General features: G+C 38.4%; 1 protein-coding gene across 4 annotated transcripts; it reads left to right on the top strand.

The window, feature by feature from the left end:
* The first annotated feature begins 1,131 nt into the window (after window positions 1-1,131).
* LOC137233902 (uncharacterized) lies at window positions 1,132-16,229 on the top strand. Of its 4 annotated transcripts, none has more exons than XM_067757436.1 (4): window positions 1,154-1,191; window positions 1,348-1,453; window positions 15,456-15,591; window positions 15,650-16,229. In XM_067757436.1, the coding sequence occupies exons 3-4, from the start codon at window positions 15,481-15,483 to the stop codon at window positions 16,172-16,174; spliced, it is 636 nt and encodes a 211-aa protein (XP_067613537.1). In that variant the 5' UTR covers window positions 1,154-1,191; window positions 1,348-1,453; window positions 15,456-15,480; the 3' UTR covers window positions 16,175-16,229. The 4 variants fall into 4 exon arrangements, with proteins under 4 accessions (XP_067613536.1, XP_067613537.1, XP_067613539.1 ...); XM_067757437.1 differs by lacking the exons at window positions 1,154-1,191; window positions 1,348-1,453 and adding exons at window positions 5,039-5,105; window positions 5,585-5,621; XM_067757435.1 differs by having other exon boundaries at window positions 1,132-1,453.
* The last annotated feature ends 4,588 nt before the right edge of the window (window positions 16,230-20,817 follow it).

The following is a 20,817-nucleotide window of genomic DNA, read 5'->3' as shown; positions in this document are numbered from 1 at the left end:
GGGATCAGAACCATTAGAAATAGTTTGACAAATAAATAGTATTTTTTGTGAAATATATAGTTTTAGTGTTATATTTCAATCATTACCCCAGCGGGTAAGGGGGTCAGAATATACCCGCGGTAGGTATGCCTGTCGTAAGAGGCGACTAAAATACCAGATTCAAGGGGTGTGTAGCGCAACCCTTCAGGTTGCCAGCGCAATATATAGCTTCTCCAAATCCAATTGTCAACCTCACCTATCCGCGGCGAATCCTGTTTCACTAACAGACGAGGCTCTGGCGACCCCAAGCTCCTCATGGATCTTGGGGGTGGGGAGGGAGGGGATGGCCTGAAGGTTTAATGTGGCCACATAAATCGTTCCCGAGATGGTCGGGCTAGCACCTTATTGGTGCTGTGGTACCGGAGCGTACCGGATCTGCATCCGGCAAAGGACCATCACATCGATAACACTCCCCAAAGCCTTCGGGGAGCAACCTTATCGCTACAACAACAACAACAACAGTGATGGGGAAACATATTGAGTAAAATGTGCTAAGTCAGGAGAAGAAATTTGTTTTGAGTGCGGAAATTGTGCTAAGTCATAAAATAGCTACTGGGTTAGCATATATGATTTTTATTTATCTTTTTTCAAAGCTTCTACACTCAAAAGTATTGCAACCAAGGTATCCTCATTCACAGTATGCTTGAAAAAAAAGGTTATTTCAAAAGTTATTAATTTTTTCGTCTCCTGTAAAATTCGTAAAAAGTGACTTAGCACATTTTCACATTAAAGCTTCTACATTCAAAAGTATTGCAACTAAGGTATCCTCATTCACAGTATGCTTGAAAAAAAAGGTTATTTCAAAAGTTATTAATTTTTTTCGTCTCCTGTAAAATTCGTAAAAAGTGACTTAGCACATTTTCACATTAAGCTAACGACTTGTTTTTTTTCACTTGTGACTTAATTGTTGATTATATTGCTTTCCAATGACACTTAACACAAAACATATTTATTATACATATAATTTTGTTCACAATATTTTATTTTTGTAACGAGACATCGAGAACACGGCTTCTCGCGAGATTCTCGAATCTCGACATACTCGTAATACACGCGAGCTTCTCGACTTTTAATTCAGTCACTGCATTGGCAGTATTCTATACATTTACTTGTGGTTTTGTGGACATTTTCGCTTGTGATCCAGAAGAAATCGTAAGCTCTATATAAAACAGCCAATGAGTCTATTAAATTGAATGTCGCGAAATTCGCGAGCCATACGAGTACTTCGAGATTCGAGAGTCTCGTGAGAAATCAAGGCTCGCAAGAAATCTCTTGGTAAACTCTAATAGTAAGCGCTTATTCTTGCAGATTTAAAGATGTACATCTTTCTTGTATGTCGTCACTCTCACTGTTTTCCTGAGGCACTCAACTGATCATATTATTTTCGGTTTAAAATTTTTGAAATTTAATATATGTAAGTATTTTAAAATGCACTTTTTTCGAATTTGTTTTCATAGTTTATTTCACAAATATTGACATTTTATCTCATAATATAGTTGGATGTTTTATTTCAATAATGCATGATTTCGTATTGAGTTTATTTTTTTCCTCATATGATTCAGTAGTTTTATGTATTTATCTCCAAATATTTTACATAATGTTGGAACTAAAGATTTAAAAAACATACCAATGCTAAGAATTTCATTTTTATCACCAAAGTATGTTTTTTTTTATTAGTTATGAACAAATTCAAACCCGTTCAACTGCAATTCAAAATTGATTGTGTAGTTCATCGTAATTGTGAGGCCTTTTATATATGCCCTGATGTTACAGCAAGGAAATTGTTTATGACCGCCAAATACTTGACTGCATCGGTATTGATGACTTAACAATGGACAAAACGTCCGAAAAAAATGTAAAATGTCATAATACACAAAGCGACATGAGAAAAGCAAAAGTGAAAAAGACCAAGTTAATCAAGTGATAATTTAAAATGTAAATATGTATGTACAAGACTTATGTGTGTGTATGTACATAAAATCTGCACTCCACCCAAATGCAGAAGCACGTATCGCAATAAATGTTTGACATATACCTTAAACATATGCTTGTATGCAAACATTGGCCTGATGTATGGTATGTACGCAATTGCTTAAATTGTTACACATATATATAAACTGCTCAATGCATTTAACTGTTAAAATAATGTTGCAAACAAAAGTAGATGTGTTTACGAAAAATGCCAAACCAGATAGAAGACCTACCGCAATATTACAATTAGGGTAACCGACTAACTGAACTGGAGCTACGCGGGTAACTATCACTCAAACATGCCCTCATACGTTAGTTCTTAGCTGTGGTCCGATCGTACGTTCAGCTTCGATTTGAAGATCAGTTCCTAACATCTGGGACCTGCTTCATAGCAGTGACAAAGGCGACAACTGTCGTTTTTTCTGCAAAAATGTTGTGTATCAAGAGTACCCGACGAACCTTGTACTACCCGAAAAATGGTTTGCAATATTTCAAAAGTAAGCCTCACTTTCCTCTTTACTTTATCCCATTCTCTTCTACTTTGCCTTCTATTTTATACCTTTCATGAAAATAAAATGGTATATTAACTTTGTCACGAATCTCAAAATTGTAAATCCTTAAAGGAAAATAGATAGACCCACCAATAAGTGTACCGAAATGATCAGGATGAATAGCTGAGTTAATTTAGTCATGTCCGTCAGTCTGTTTTCATGCAAACTAGTCCCTAAATTTGAGATATCTTGATAAAATTTGGTGAGCGGGCATACTTAGGTATCCGATTAGACATTTGTCGGAACCGGCCGTATCGGACCACTATAGCATATATCCCCCATTCAACGGATTTTTCAGAAAAGAGGATTTTTGGCACATCTTCCTCAATTTATCAGATTGAAGCTTCAAACTTCACCATATGCTTTTGTATATTGCACATATTGTTGTCTGAAAAAATGGATGAGATTGGTCTTATATATAGCATATATCCCATACAACCGATTTTTCAGATAAGAAATTTTCGGAATTTGTGCTCCATTTTAACAGCTAGAACCTTTAAATTTCTCCATATGCTTTCGTATATTGCACATATTGTTGTCTGAAAAAATGAATGAGATCGGTCGTATATATAGCATATATCCCCTACAACCGATTGTTAAGATAAGAAACTTTACGCAATTTCTACACCATTGCAACAGCTAGAAGCTTCAAATTTCACCGAATGCTTAAGTATATAGCATATATTGTTGAATGAAATAATCATAGAGATTGGTGGTATATATATTATATACCCCTTATAAACTGTAATTTCTGCCCCCTTTTTAACGGTTAGAAGCTTCAAATTTCATCAAATACTTACGTTCACGTCATATATTATTGAGATAAGTGATTCATGATCATAGCTATTTCAAGCAGACAACATAAACCGTAAATCTTTGCATTCTCACACAAAATACCTACCTATTTTTTATTTTATATTTATCTTAAAAATCGCTTAGCTATGTAAATCTGTTCACTATATATTGCATATCTTATACAGCCGATTATTTGGATATTACGAATGGGATAAGATTATTGTTCAGACCCATTCATGAAAGGTATGAAGTCTTCGTCACAGCCGAAGACAGTCCCGTTCTTATTTGTTCTTTTTACTCTTGTCATTCGTTATTGCTTTTATTTTCCCCCATGTCCAGTCCCACTCCAAATGCAACTCACACTTCCACACCCTTACCCACTTCCACTCCTTGTCACGCTCCCACTCTCACTCCAACTACCTCTCCCGGGAGAAAAGCTTTGAAAAGATTTATAATCGAACCAGCTGCCGCCTTGTCCGTCCTGATGTCACGTTGTTTAAAATGTTCCCAAATTATTAAATAAATTATAAATTGCTTCAAATAAATGTCTTCATACATTTAAAAGCAATAAGGGCAACCCCCGCTTAGTTTTATTTCTTTTCATAATTCGTTAACTACATAAAATGCTAAATTATACTATAGAAGACACAAAACTTTATATTCTGGTTTACCAATTTATGTCTTTTGCGAACTGTGAATAGCAAATAAATTAAGTTAAATTCGAAGCCTTTTAACAAAAAAAATTGTATTTTTTTTCAGTTATAACCTTTTTAACCAGTCTCCTGAGATACGGCTGTATTAACCACTTGGGTCAGATACGGCCTAATTAACGGAAAGTCTGAGATACGCCTTTTTAAAAAAAACTTTTAAATTACGATCTTTCTACTAGGATAGATCGATATGAAACTAACGCAGGTGCAATTTCTAAAGTCGCGTTCACCTTTACAAATCAGATATAGATAGATAACATAGGCCGACAGCATCTCAGACCCAGAAACCGTACTATATATTTCTGAAGGTTTATGATGCGCTAAATCCCAATCGGGCCTCAGAATTGCTCTATCAGCTCTGGTTTTCGAGATATCCTAACCTAAAAGTGCAAAAAACACCGTTTTTTCCCATATTTGAGGTTATGTAGCCTTGCAGATGTTTGGCATCTTTAAACACAAGTCCTCTTATTTCTCGAAAACCAGAGCTGATAGAGCAATTCTGAGACCCGATTTGGATTCAGCGAATCATAAACCTTCGGAAATATATAGTCTGGTTTCTGGGTCTGAATGTTGGTTAAATTTTGTCGGCCTGTGTAACTAAAACGTTCTCCGATGCATCTAATTTCTCAGTAAACACGGCTATTTGTCATATTGTAGCTTCTGCAAAGAAAACTTGTTATCTTCTTGCTTCTCCCTGCTCTTATAAATGTTTGATCCCTGTCTTTCCTCCGTAGTTCTCCCCTTTACCGTTACCGGTTTTTTTATGATGATTTTGGTAGCCTTTCAAAAATATCCCATTTACTTTTCATTTCAGAATTAGGCTCTATAGGAAATACATTCTTTAAACCTTTTGGGAACGTTTTCATCGTTTCCGGTTTACGCCGGCCGGCACTTTAATTGACAGAAACCGGTGGACTATCCATAAACTACCGGTTAATTTTAACCGAAAATGGAGAAAACGGTTCTTAATTTGAAAGATTTTGGAAAAACATGGAACAATCGAATACCCTAATCGCAATAATCTATTTGTACTATAGATGTATGTATGTAACTATGTACATTAGGGTGGGTGAATTTGTATGGACGAAAGTGAACCGATATCGCGCCATCGATTTTTCGATAGGATTTGGGCTCAGGAAAAAATGTTCCACTACGCATACCCAAAAAAAAAAAATTTCGAGCCTGCGAAATATTTTTTGGGTTTTGGGGAGTGTTTTGGTCGAAAATGTTACCCTTTCGCCATTTTTTAAGGGTTTTTTCAGCATACATGCATCCATTTTCAAGGCTCCAAATCATTTTTTATGTATTTATTAAAAATTCGTGGTGAAAATGTTTTAAATTTTTTTTCAAATAATGTGTAATGAAAATGAAATTTCGCAGGCTCGAAAATTATTTTTTTGGGTATGCGTAGTGGAACTTTTTTTCCTGAGCCCAAATCCTATCGAAAAATCGATGGCGTGATATCGGTTAATAAATTGGCCCACCCTAATGTACATATGTATTTTATGCAAACACGAGTGCCTGCCTACCTGTGTGAAGAGTGAATTAATTGCGGGTAAGTACAAGTTTTTAAGTAGTCATTTATATTTACGATACATAAAAGTTGCGCCTCTTACAAGAGCTTTAATGAATATCGGTCAAACGACTATCAAAATAAAGACAACAAGGAAGTTTAAACGCGCCCTTCAGATTGTTTTTTACAATCTTCTTTTTATGTGAATTTTGATTATTCTAAATCAAGGTAAACCAGACTTTTTGCGATCGCCTTCAGGTACGTCAGTTGAAAGCCAAACTGGAAGTATCGACATAGCGGTTTACGTTTTCACTTGTAATGCTGCTTGCTAATTCGGGTTTATGTCGTCTGATTTAATTGGATTGTGTGAAGCGTATTTTAATTTTAAGTCGATTAAAACTTACTCTGATTCCGCCACTAGAGGGATTAAGTGCAAGGGTGCCAACTAATGATGGATGGATGTACCAGACACAACATTTTTTTTGGCTCATAAGCAGTTGCATTGGTAAACAGTACCCATAACTATAGATTTTTAAATGTAATGCAGTGTTAGCTGTGGACAATTAATAAATATATGGCCACCACATATTGCATTGTCGTCTGGCTTTTGTGCTTCAAAACATATTTGGTTGGTCTAAGAGTATATTGTAACGAATTTTGTGAAATTCCGCTTATTTGAGACCTTCTGCTAACGTTCGAATCGCTAAACTGTTGAATTTATCACTCCAATATTCTGTACTGAAAAATGGTCTTTATTAGATTACTTTGGGAGTAGTACAATTATGCTTCACAATTATACTTCACTTCGCAACTGATAGCGTGTTTAAATCAAACTGATTCTGATTATTCCGTTGCTTCATTGGCATATTTCTACTAAAGTCTAGACGTTTCGCCTTCTAGAACTGCTGTACCTCCTGCTTGGTAATTTCTATATACATGTATATTTGTAGTTTATGTCTATCTTCTAGCCATATGCGGGTGTATGCGTGAGTACTAAGGGTGATGATTACATGTGTTTGTGAGTATCTCTTTGTTGCCTTGTATGTATCTGTGTAAGCGATGATTGATTTATTTTACGTACACAAGAGTGGCAGTTTGCTTTATTGTTGTTGTGCCATCATTTATTTAGTATCAGCTTAGTGATGCTAATATTCGTCAAAATATCAATTAAATTTCGCTATATGAAATATGCGGTTGCAGCTTTTCGGCGTCTAGCCTTCCTTGTGTTTTTGTGCTTGCCTTTGGCCGGGCAGAGGCGGTCGCGGATTTTGGCTTCAAATAGATCCGAGTCGATAAAAGGGTCTCGAATCATACACATATCTAAAATACTGGAGTCATCCTGTCCGTCTATCGCAACATGGTCGATCTAATTGCATGACTTTCGATTGGGCGACAGCCATGTAGCTTGACATATAGTTATTACAATAGTGAACCTTGTGTATATAACCATTTTTCGGGCACCAGCGAAGTTGATCAGCCTCGAAATTTTAGGTGAGGCTTTGTAGTGAGGTAGAACTTTCCGACTGTGGGAAAAAACCTTCATTGTCCGTCCAATCGGCAAAGTCAAAAGTAACTTATTTTATATCATGGTGGTGGTAGCTTCGTGGTCGTCATCAGAAAAAGGAGTTCTCATCCGAACGTTTTTATTTTTATGTTTCATTGAAAAGCGTTTTAACGTGGCAAGTCACAAGTCTAGCGCACAACCCAGGAACGGGATTTGGTTTTTAGTCGCCTTTTATGACAGGCATACCTTCAGCGGGCATATTCTAAGCCCCAATAACCAGCAGGCTTGGAAATCAAACGGAGAATTTTTTTTTGCCAACAAGTCATACTTTGAACTGTGCAGGCAATCGAAAAGTAAAGACCTCTCTCGAGAAACAAAAATTACGCTCTATAAGTCGCCTATTAAACCTGTCGTGATATATGGCTCGAAATCATGGACGGTGTCGGGATAAGGTGAGGGGGCACTTAAAGTGTTCAAGAGACAAGTTGTCCGGAGGATTAATGGTCTGTCCGTGATGTCATTGGCGAGTGCAGAAGAAGGTTGAGGAGCTGTATAAGCTTTACGCAGATATGACGTAGTACAATGAATATAATTGCAAAGCCTTCGCCGGCTAGGTAATTTTATGCGAATGGACGAAGACGCTCTGGGCAAGAAATTAATTCTGTTGGCACCGTAGTTTGGAACCAGAGGAAGGGGGGGGGGGGGATTCAAGGGGTTGATAAGCGCAATGCAAAGCCCTTTAACTTCAAAGTTTCCGCAACCCAATTGTAAATCTCACCTACGCGAGGGGAATCCTGTTACAAATATGAGTGTATCATACACATATTTAGCAGGCGAGGCTCTAGCGACGCCAAGTTCCTGGAACTAGGAGGTGTGGAGGGCAGGATGCCCTAGAAGGTTTAATGTGGTCATATAAATCGCTGCCGAGATGGTCGGGCTAGTACCCCAAAGCCTTCGGGGAGTGTCTTTATCCTTAATACAACAACAACAACAACAGAGGAAAGGGGGAGACATCCTCTGAGTTGGGAGATTTAAATTGGCGTCAGTTATCGTGAAACATGGCATGATTTGTAACGAAATGGCCAAAATCACTTAGGCGGTTAACCGCCAATTTTCTCCTTCAAGTGGCAGTGCTGGTGGTAAGCAAAAATTTTATATGGGGTTACACTTAAATGACAGCCCTTGTACCGGCTGCCTTAGAAAGCGCGTCCTTTACCTAATCGCCTTTTTCCTCAGTGCATATGAGTACAGATGAATGAGAGAGTAAATAGTTTTTAGTCCACATGCGTGAACGACAGTACTTTGCGACGAAGTCTCTCCCTCTCTTTTTCTCCAGTAAACGTCACAAATTAGTACTCTTGTTTCCATGTTTCGCCCATCGCATGTATTGGTGAACCAACTTTTTCAGATTTTATCTTGAATGAGTGTTTCGAAAAAGCCATGCCAATTTCACTATTTAATATGTGGCCTGCAGGAAAAATATGGATATGATGTCAGCTTTTCACTTCAGGAGGATACAAATCAGCCCGGCCTCGACACCAATAGATTTAATGATTTAAAATTTATTGAATGTTTAAAACGCACAAAACAATTTCCCTGGTCTAATGCCTACATGTTAATTTAATTTTGCTTGCTAACTATAAACCGTCAAAATAAATTAAAGGTGTAAATTGGTTTAGGTTTGTTCATTTGATTTGCTAACAAAAAAATGCAGGTAGGAGTCATGATTGTTATATTTGCTAACACAAAATTAGGCTTATGCCCGGTTGTTCAGTGCGAGTTTAAACTCTAGCTAAAGTTGACTAGAATTTAATATTGGCACTTTATTCGTTAACATAAAATTTTGCTGCTCATGCGGCCGAAGTGGCTGGTTTGAACTCTAGTCAACTTTGACTGGAGTTCAAACTCAAACTGAAAAACTGGGCTCTAAATGTTGCTAAATGAATGAAGGAAATTGCTAAACAAACAATTAAGGTAGTCTAAGTTCGGGAGAAACAAAATATTATACATTGTAACGAATTTTGTGGGATTCCGATTATTTTGCACCTTCTGCTAACGTTCGAATCCCTGAACTGTCGAATAAATTACTCCAATACTCAGTATTGCAAAATGGTCTTTATTTAGACTACTTTGGAAGTAGTACTTCACAATAGCAATTATACTTAAATTAATAACGTATTTAAATCAAACTGATCTATTATCGCTTGCACCGCTCTGCTTTTATACTTTCAGTTAGCCTCGTTCTTCTAAGGTCTACACATTTCACAAACATTTCTTCTAGAGCAGTTGTATCTCATTCTTGGTTATTTAGCTATATAGATGTACATATACATATCTGTAGTTTATGTTTTTCTTCTAGCCATATGCATGTATGTGTGAGCAACAACTTCTGCTCTTAGCTGCCGGCGATATATGTGTATGTGAAATTATCTCTCTGCTTCAAGCTGCTGGTTATGTGTATGGAATATGCTTCGTTGCCTTGTACATAAGTGTGGCTGCTTGCTTTATTGTTGCTGTGCATTTATTTCGTAGCAGCATAGTGATGTTTATATTCGCCACAATATTAAAGATACATTTAAAGAGAATGTCACGAAAAGCACCACTATCATATAGACAATGTTTCTGCCAAATCCATCAAACTTGTCCGACTTGGATATTAAAAGTTCTGTGAAGAGATTAGTTAAAAGGGGCGCACCAGGATCATTTCAAAATTTTTTTTTTTAAATAAAGGTACTTTGCACTTACACGTCTATAATGCCAAATATATTGCGAAGATTTTAGCAACTTTTTTCTATAAGTTTTCTTCACCTAAATGTGAGCGATGCCTGTCCTATTTTCCGACGCTTCACTAAATTTTTATTTTGCGTTAATCCACATACCTACCAAGTTTCATCTCTTTGCCAGTATTAAGACATTGTCCCATTATTTCCAATTTTCGAAATTTTCAATATCGAAAAAGTAGACGTGGTTATTATCTACCTTACACCATTTTCAATAAGCCCGTGAATTAATTTGGTAAAGGTATCTAAATTTTTAATCAAGTTATCATGTTAGCGAAATGAATGAAAACATACGGCTGGGTATGAAAAGCGACCGTGGCTTCCAACCGATTTCGCCCATTTCTTGTCATAAAAACAATTCTTACGCCAAATTTCATTAGGGCAACGGAACCAAGCAACAAAAGAGGAAAGAATTTTTGTTCGGTGTTGAACGGGTCGAGATCTTTAGAAAATGTATACGGAATTCGGAATCTTGGGATCGGTTTTGAGTGATTTCCTAGTGAGATAGACTCTACCGGCTAGAGGATTGAAATTTAAAATGTGGTTCAGGGGTCAATGACAGCTTAAAATATATGGCAAGACGTTTCTCTAGGTGTCACACGAATCTAGATATTAAGGGAAATCGCAAGGATTGGATCTCGGTATTTTTTTGGCCTCATTGTGGACATTCAATAAGTATGTGTCCACCACCTCATAGGGACAGCTAATACGAGAAGAGCTTCATAAACTAAGTTTATGGCTTACTTATTTGAGCACGAGGTCTCTGACACTTAAAGTTAGCATAATACCTACTTGACCACGGTTCAAAAATAGACTGCGGTGTGGGAACGTGTGTCTTCTGTGAACATCTTAAGGTGTTCAGCGGTCAGTCCATCTGCCCAATTTTGTTACTAAGCCATGTAGCACTCATGGTGCTTAGCTCACCTATCACTAAGTCGTAAGGTCGTCGGCAGCTGAAAGAGGCCACTTCAAGCCGCGGCGTACTTCGGAAACATTACATTTATATGGATACCTGGCCACAGAAACATCGAAGGAAACCAGAAGGCAGACAAACTTGCAAGGGCAGGCGCACTGCAGGAAGCAGTGAAGGCGGTCGAGATACATAATCCACTTACACCAATCAAAAAAAGCATACGTGGCATTTTTCAGGAGTTAGCAGTCTCAAGCTAGTACTCCACGGACACCTGCAATATAACCCAGTAAACATGGCCGAACTGCGATAATAGGAGAACAGAGGACCTACAAAATAGGCCAAAGAAAGAAATCTTCAGGGTCACTGGCACGTTCACGGGACACAGGCCGCCTGGCCTGTATGCCACGATAATGGGGATCACTTTCAACGGCATTTGTAGGAGCTGCGGCTTTAGCACGCACTAGGTTTCTATAGTGCTGAATCTTATGGAATTAGCTTAATGGTGCGAATAGAGTACCGACTAGCCATACTAAAACAGCAGCAATGGATTCCAGGAAAAATGAGCATCGAAATGGCGTTCCATGCGTTACTTGGGCTTAGATCATTGACACCCGGGCGGCACAGCAACTAACAACAACTAACCAACACCACGGCGTACAGTGGCATTTTGCATTATTTAGACGCGAAAAATTAATAACTCACTGAAAAATGAATATATTTCATTCAAGCCAAGTGTATATGTTTGTATGCTTTACCGCCCTTCAGTGAAGATAGGCGAAGGGGGTGGGGGATTTGGACCCCCTTCCAAAAATTTTGAATTTACCCCAAACAAAAACTTTATTATAGCCTTATCTTCTTCTTTTGTTCACAATTGAACATACCTACATATATTTAAATTTCGTATCTTCTTCAAACCATGAAGCAAACTTTCCAAGAAAATTAACTTAGGTGTAATTCCTTGAATCCATCTCATACAAAGTTTGATAAACAAATTCGAAGTTTACTGCAGCACTTATCGTACAATCCCGCGTCTCTATTTACTCCCTCCCTAAAACAGTACACACGTGGTCTAAAACGGCTTTATCCTTTTGCTTTTGGCCACGTTCTGCAATCCACACCTCATACAACTCCCTATTTGTGATCGTCATTATATAAAAAGGGGGACCTAGGGGGATGAAGAATCATTTGAGTTATATGCAATGATATTAAATTATTGTAGAAATTCAAAAATTATTGTGGTACAGCGTGGTTCAAACTTTTGGCAGGCTTTTCTTTTCACGGTTTTATATATTTTCAGTACAAAATAATACACATTAAAAAACTCATAATTTCATGAAAAAGTACTTAACCAAAAAACTTTTGAACACATGCAAAATAATATAAATACGTGCAGATTTTAAATAACCAAAAAATATTTTAGCTTTTGTTGCACCACAAAGTTTTATTTCATCTTAAACCACGCCTTATTTCACTTCGGTAAATTGTACTGCTTAGCGCGTCATCAAAAACCCACAGTTTGACAGCAGATTATTCAATGAAGAACAATAATTATAAGAAATGATAATTACCGTTATATACTGTGGACATTTTAAAAACAAACTGCATTAAAATTTCAAAAAAAAAAAAATGACTTGAAACTTTTTACTATTTCGCGTCTAAACCAAGCAAAAATGCCACTGTGCGGCATTCGTCCGGCTGTATATAACCTATAAGAATTAACGTTACCAAAAACCAATTATTTCTACACATATCGCTATGTTCCACAATTAAAAAACAAGTAAAGGTATCTAAGTTGGGGTGTAACCGAACATTATATATACTCAGCGTGAGCTTCAATTGCACATTTCATTTCAGATAAAGTACTTTTCTACATAACACGTGGCACCGCCCGTTTAAATGTCTCCCCATTACCTCTTACAATAAAATTTGATAAGTGAAATATCATTGATTCAAAACAATTTTTTGCTAAGTTATAGCTTATTGTTCTAGTCTACGACCCTTTTAAACTGAAAGAAAAATACTGGTAAAATCAACCGAAATACGGGTCAATTCAACCGAAATTTCTGTCAATTTTTATCCATCGCAATAAGATGTTGAATCAACTGCGCACAAATCGTTGATTCGTAATTGACCGTTTTAGTAGTCAAATGAACACAAAAAAGTTGTTGCGACAGCTTTGTACGAAAGTACCTATGTTGCCATATACATAAATAAATAAATGTAAGGCGCGATAACCTCCGAAGAGATCTAAGGCCGAGCTTCTCTTCCAATTTGCGTCGTGCTCCTCTTGATTTTCCCTACAAATTGGCCGGACGGGACCTACATGTTTTATGCCGACTCCGAACGGCATCTGCAAGGCATATGAGTTTTCACTGAGAGTATTTCATGGCAGAAATACATTCGGAGTGCTTGCCGAACAGCGCGTGAGTGAAAATTCGTAAAAACTTGTACAAAATGTTACTAACTTTGGAAAAATCCTGTTCGTTCAAACAAAACTTTTGCAACAAGAGGGCGTAATTTTGCATTTCGCTTGGTGTCCCGGTATCTCATGATTTTTTCACAGTAAATTCAAAAAAGGGTTTTTCGTTTTGTATTGATAACTGAAAAACTAGTTTTTTGTTGTTTTTCCATTTTGCGTGTTTTTTCGATTTGGTGGTTTTCTTATTTTGGTGTTTTTTTTAAACAAGTGGCACCATCGTCATATGAACAAAGTAGAGAGCGCAGTGAGCGTAAAATTCTCTTTGAAATTTGCTCATGTATTGACTGTTGAAAAAGGTAAGCAAAGTATCTATGTTGCCGTATACATAAATAAATAAATGTAAGGCGCGATAACCTCCGAAGAGATCTAAGGCCGAGCATCTCTTCCAATTTGCGTCGTGCTCCTCTTGATTTTCCCTACAAATTGGCCGGACGGGACCTACATGTTTTATGCCGACTCCGAACGGCATCTGCAAGGCAGATGAGTTTTCACTGACAGCTTTTCATGGCAGAAATACACTCGGAGCGATTGCCAAACACTGCCGAGGGTATTGACCATTGTAAATTTTACCAAGTAGCGCAACTAACAGCTGATCGGTGAAAATTCGCACATTCACACGCACAGTTCTCGACTCAGTTTCAAAAACAAACTTTAGATTATTTAACTCAAATTTTAAAGTGAGACAATCCTTACGAATTTTGTGTATATAGAATATATAAGGCGTTTTTATTGTTATTAAAACAATAGTTTTATTTTTATTAAAGCTTTTATCATTTTTTTTTTTTAACTTTGAAAAGACTCCGAACACCATTCTTTCATTATATGACATTCGACTGCCTAGTCCACTGCCTTCCACTCTATTCGCAACAAAACCTCTATTTAAGTTGCCAAACTATATAGTAAACAATGGTATTGACTGTTGATCGCTGTTGAAATGACCAGTGAGATCAGTTGTGTTAACAGAAAAATCAGTTAGATTGATTAGGAATCTGTCAATTTTACAGAATTTTGTTAACTTAAGGACGACAATTTCTCTTCTTGAAATGGTTAAACTAATTTGTTCGCATGACAAAGAACTCGGTCGAATTAACCATAATTCGATCAATTTCACCGAATATCCGTTAAGTCAAGAACAACAGAATCGATTTGTTGATTTTACTAGCACCATTTCCTTCAGTGTAAGCTAGTTTTATATCTAAGTTGCCGTGGTCTTTAACCGATCCCGTCCATTTTTACTGGAAATATTTTTCCGCTATAAGGAAAATATGTGTACACAATTTCATTACGATCCGTTAATTTTTGTTCGAGTTATGGCTCCCGAAACATAGAAAATTGCTCAGTCATAAAAGGGGCGGTGCCACGCCCATTTTTTAAATTTGAAGTTTTTCCTATTTCTTGTTATAAATCCACTTGGGAAATGAAATACCATTGATATTAAGCTCTTTTTTTGCAAAGATATAGCTTATTTTATTCGTCCACGACCCTTTTAAAAATCTTTAATCTAAAAGTGGGCGTGGTCCTTAACGGATTTCGATAATTTTTCTTCAAAGCATTCCTTATAGTAAAGGCAACCTCTCTGCTGAATTTTGTTACGATAGGTTAAAGATTTTTGATTTATGATTAATAATATTTGTAAAATTGATTTTATCACAAGTGGGCGGTGCCCATTTTAAAATGTTGTTTTCAAATATTTATCAAGGGTCTCAATATCAGTCCACACGTCAAATTTCAACATTCTAGGTGTATTATTTACTAAATAATCAGGTTTTCTGTGTTTTCAAAATGTTATATATATAAAAAGTGGGCGTGGTTATCATCCGACTTAGCTCATTTTCAATACCAATCTATTCTAGGTCCAGATAAACTCGTGTACCAAATTTTGGTCAAGATATCTCAATATTTACTCAAGTTATCGTGTTAACGGACAGACGGACGGACATGGCTCATTCAAATTTTTTTCGATACTGATGATTGTGATATATGGAAGTCTATATCTATCTCGATTCCTTTAAACGTGTACAACCAACCGTTATCCAATCAAAGTTAGTATACTCTGTGTGCAAAGCACGCTGAGTATAACTAAAAATTATCAAAAAATCTATATAAGTGCAGCAAAATAAATATTTGCTAGAATCATTAGAGCATATACCCACCGACAAAATTTACTAAATTATAAATATTTTTCCAAATTTTTTTTTAGCTTATTAACAAACCATTAATGCATAATGCTGTACTTTGCGCGATACTCAGTTATTGAATTAATCGCAATAATGATGTTGTTTGGTTGGACTGAATACAACAGAATATTAAATTACCACAGTTTTGGGGTAGACTGCGTAAGTAATGTGCTATTGCGTATTTTTTTTATTGTGAGTACTATTTTATTAATTTTAGAACCTACTGAAAATCGAAGATTTCTATTCTCAATCATTTGTGCCGAATGGATTGCATATTGCGTATCGTATTGGAAATGGTGGTGGTATCGATTATAACCTCACTTTGTTGCAATCATTCCCGGGAAAAATACTTATAAATATATTCATACGGAAAGTTGCTACAAATTCTGGTGAGAAATCAGTAAATGTAGTGAAAGAGAAAAATTTGGATTTTTGCAAAATAATCGAAATGGTACAAAACTTCAGCATGACTACACAGAATGCAACATTTCTTCAAAGTACCTTCATTACTTCTTGTCCATTGATACGCGGCTTTTACTACATCACAAATGGAACACTTAAAACGCGGACAATACCGTCACTTTTTGTGCGTGGGATTTATTGGCTGCAAATCGAGTTGGTGCAGATATTTGGCGAGGTTACCAGACTTATGAATGTAAAAGCAAAATGCAATTATGAACCGCCATCAGTCGGTGCATTAGACATTTTTCATGTTTTAGAACTACATACAGAGAACGACTAATAATCAGTTTTTTTGCTTCTATTCCAATATATTTACAACAATTAAACATTTTTTTCGAGCATCTTATAAAATATCTTTTATGCAGGTTTGTGGGTGGTAAGACCTGAAAACACATTAAAAAGCTAATTTTAAAACTGGGCGAGTGAATGAAGAACCAGACTTTTTTAACATCTTAAATCAGTATCGGCTGGGCAATCCGAACAATCAATGTTGTTGGTTTGGGGAGTGTTATCTATATTGAAGGTCGTTGCTGAATATAGATCCGGTGCATCCCGGTAATAAGCACCATTAAGGTACAAGCCAGATCATCTCTGGATCGTTTAAATATGACCACATTTAAACTTCAAGGCCATCTTGTTTTTGTTGTTGTTGTAGAAGGTTAGTCCCCGAAGGCTTTGGGGAGTGTTATCGATATGATGGTCCTTTGCCGGATACAGATCCGGTACGCTCCGGTAACACAGCACCATTAAGGTGTTAACCGCACCATTTCGGGAACGATTTATATGGCCAAATTAAACATTCAGGCCATTTCTCACTGCCCACCCCCAAGTTTCATGAGGAGCTTGGGATCGCCAGAGCCTCGTCTCTTAGTGAAACAGGATTTGCCACGGATAGGTGAGGTTGACTATTGGGTTTGGAGAAGCTATATATTGCGCTGGCGACCTGAAAGGGTTGCGCTACACAGCCCCTTGAATCTGGTATTTTAGTCGCCTCTTACGACAGGCATACCTACCGGGGGTATATTCTGACCCCCTAACCTGCTGGAGGTCAAGACGATCTTCAAGGATGGCGAGCGCAGGACACGAACACAACACGTACACAACCGTTTCTTCCTGCAGCCCACAATTCCTACATCTGCTTTTACTGACGTGGCCTAATTTATATGCATGTGACGCTGGGGAAAAGATAAAGAAACGTTGCTAACCACATATGATAAGCTACGCGTTACCAGTTTGGTCGCCTGGTCTTAAAAACACATACTGCAAAAGATTGCAATGCGGCAATAAGAACTGCAACGGGATGTCTCCTTATTATCCCCGAACACCATCTACATAGTGAGGCCAAAGAGCTCAACATTAAAGAGCACAAGGAAATGCTGAAGAGGCAGTTTTTGCTAAATTATCACAAACCAGGACATAATAGCAAACAACTGCTTCATGTAGCCCTACCTCCACGGGGGTTAAGGGACCATCTTCATAAGACGAGATCTGGCACCTGCAAACACAGTCGTTTTATCCAGACAAGCATAAGCAGGCCCTAAGCCAAATTCACACAAAATCGGTAAACGCTTTTGCCAGGACGCGACCGGTGAACCCTGTTATTAATATGCAATATCCTTCTCCTGCAGAAGAAGGAAGCACACTACCAAGGGGACTCGAGTCATCCTATCCCAACTTCGTTTTGGATACTGTAACAGGTTAAACTCTTACTTGTTCAGAATCAACACCGACATAATTAATGTATGTCCTGCATGACATACCCACATAACACCAACCATCTTTTCAATTGTAATGTGCAACCTACGTCTGTAACACCAATCTCCATACGGTCCGTTCCTGTTGAAACTGCCAGCTTCCTTGGACTCCCGTTAGAGGACTTTGACAACAACAACAACAGAAACTTTGTAAGACTTATTTCGGAGAATTTAGAAATTTTTGCAGCCCAGTGCTTCTTTCCACGCTTTTCTGTCTTCATAGCTTACATGCCACTGGCGTATCCTTTTGATTTCTCCCAAGGGTTTTGTCACGTCTACTCTCGATTCATCGGGCCGGCAAAGGAGGCAGCCAAGTCTTCTGCCTTTTCGTTACCTTTCAAAACTTTACTACCTGAAACTACATATAGATGTATGGTGCGGCCTCACCGAAGACTTTCCAATGCCTGTTTGTATTCCAGGACACTTTTTGATGAAGTGCGTGAGATTATTGCCTTAATGGCCGCCTGAGTATCAATTTATGTAACGACGCGGCCGCAACTTAAGCACGCTTCCTCCAGATTTCTACTGCTTTCTGAACGATTAAAATTTCTGCCTAAAACGCGCTATAGTGATCTGGCAGCCTCTATGATCTACGTATTCCTGGATCGACACAGTGAACAGCAGATCCAACCGCTTCCGTTAATTTTGAACCATCGGTATACACGTATACAATATGTTCTGTCATTTCCGCACCCTTGTGCCAACCCTTAGGTTAGCTTATGTTAGGTTAGAGTGGCCAGGGGTGCGAGCACCAGTGCACCTATGCCCAAAAAGGTCCCATTGTGATACCACGTGGGTCTCTCCCCTACTCAAACCAACAGCTCGATACAGCAAACGTTTGGAGTTTCTAAGGTTCCAACTTAGCCAGATCACAAAAATCGTGAAAGAAGGGAGATCCCAGAGATTTATTTCTCTTGTGCCAAAGCGTGGGACAATCGCACAGAAAATGTTTGACTGTTTCTATATCCTCTTCGTTTTTGCAGCTCCTGCAGCAATCATTATAGGGAGCACCCAGCCGTTGTACGTGCCTCCCGATTGCTATGAGGTTGCAAGTCCAACCACCAGAGATATGCCCCCCTACCAAGAAGAAGGAGAACTTTTGTGCTTCTCGCGTCCCATTCAGGCCACACGAGCTTGGAATGGTAGCAGGATTCAAGATTGCTCCATCTCACACCCGCTTCCCTAAGGAAAATCTCTTTCAAAATGAGCTTACAGGTAGCGAGCGGCATGCTGAATCCCTTCCAGGACGACGAAAGCGGAACGGATGTGCCCTCTCTTGCAAGTTCGTCAGCCATCTCATATTCGAGTATCCAAGCACACATACCAGACTGAGGGAAATTTACTCAGCGATCTCGTTAAGAGATTTGCCGCACTTCTCTACTGTCCTGGACTTACATGTGACCGATCCAAGAGCTTTTAGTGCAGCCTGGCACTCAGAGTAAATACAAATTTGGTTATAGCCGTAAGCAGCTTTCCCCAGGCGATCAGCGGCCTCATTTTTAGCAGCCACCTTCGCCTAAAAGACGCTGCAATGATCGTGTAGGCTAAATGATGGATTCCACCCTAGTTGAGGTGCAAAGACACCGCTACCCACCTTATAATCCAGTTTGTAAAAAAATAAATAAATGTAAGGCGCGATAACCTCCGAAGAGATCTAAGGCCGAGCTTCTCTTCCAATGTGCGTCGTGCTCCTCTTGATTTTCCCTTCAAATTGGCCGGACGGGACCTACATGTTTTATGCCGACTCCGAACGGCATCTGCAAAGCAGATGAGTTTTCACTGAGAGCTTTTCATGGCAGAAATACACCCGGAGTGCTTGACAAACACTGCCGAGGGGCGACCCCGCTTAGAAAAATTTTCTTCTAATTGAATAATCTTATTTCTAAAATTTTGATGTTGCTCTGCCCGGAAGTTGAACCCAGGGCATACGGTGTGATAGGCGGAGCACGCTACCATCACACCACGGTGGCCGCCAATCCAGTTTGTAGCCATCAGTATATATCTGCAGTCTATCGCTCAGGTTCGGCGGCTCCTTCTACCAATAATCCGTATCCGAGATGCCAACGCTTACAATCTATTACTTGCCTACGGCTTGCACTCAAGCTTACTCGAGGCATTACGCTCATTGGAGTTGTAACAGCTTTGTTTTTCGCCGAAGAAGACTCCTTAGACGTGCTCCTTATATCCCACGGTTTTATTTTTGTCTATAACGTTCTACTCACTTGACTTTGGTGTACGCATGTTGCGTTGTTGAGAGCAGTTTTTCATCCATATTGCACTTTTGATACACATCTATCAGTCCCCCAACGTTTTGAGCAAAAATGAAGTTCTCCAAGAGTGGAGTACAGGATTCAGTTTTATGCGCCTGTCGAATATTATTTTAAGCCATTTCGCGATCGATCTTTGTGGCATGTCAAGGAATATACCATCTGAGCTCCAAGATGCAAACTTAGAAAAAATCTTCATCATCCATTGAATCTTGGTATCAGTCATCAAGCCCGGCACTACCCGCTTCGTGATCGAAGTGTTGGTGCTGTCCGCTGGTTTTTTGCATCATCTCCCGATGGGAAATGTGTGTTTAAAAGCACCTCAAGGACTCTTTACCCATGCGTGACAATTCCCCGTACTCTTTCTTTATTAGTCTCTGGACTATATATCCCCTTGCTTGGACTTTGATCAACCGCGCTATTTCCCTGGATCAGTCGATGTCCGCATAAAAATGTCTCGTATGAGGCAACAAAACCATCAGAGATGGCACCATCAATCGATACTACACACCGCCGGTTAGACAGGTATGAAATTATACATATTAAAAGCGATCAATGGAAGCCTAGGAAAGCTAACTTACTTGAATTATATGGGAATATAAAACGACTTCGAGAATCCGATAATACAATAAACTTTCGAGCCAATGGAAAACGATAACATCCAAAAATTGGATACTGTCAACCGTTCTGATACAAATCCATGCTGGTTTGGGATAATTAACGACTTCAAGCAACCCGTTTCCGTAAAACCGCAATGAACCCCGGAACACAAGATTCGTAAAACTTGATACCATAAATGTTCGCCTTCAGCTAGTTCTCAACAATCACAATAACATCTTATAGCTCCAGAAATTTGTTGGATTTTAAGGTATCTTAATGGTCCCATAACTTGTTTTCCGAGA

Source organism: Eurosta solidaginis, chromosome 5, assembly GCF_040869045.1.
Source record: "Eurosta solidaginis isolate ZX-2024a chromosome 5, ASM4086904v1, whole genome shotgun sequence".
NCBI classification, from domain to species: domain Eukaryota; kingdom Metazoa; phylum Arthropoda; class Insecta; order Diptera; family Tephritidae; genus Eurosta; species Eurosta solidaginis.
The sequence above is the reverse complement of the archived record's forward strand: the minus strand, read 5'-3'. Positions and strand labels throughout refer to the sequence as shown.

What these genes read in the sequence shown, in the direction of transcription:
- LOC137233902 (XM_067757435.1), top strand. Translation starts at nt 15,481, where the DNA reads ATGCTGTACTTTGCGCGATACTCAGTTATTGAATTAATCGCAATAATG. An exon ending in ACAGTTTTGGGGTAGACTGC is followed by an intron (nt 15,592 to 15,649) that starts GTAAGTAATGTG and finishes TATTAATTTTAG; the next exon opens with AACCTACTGAAAATCGAAGA.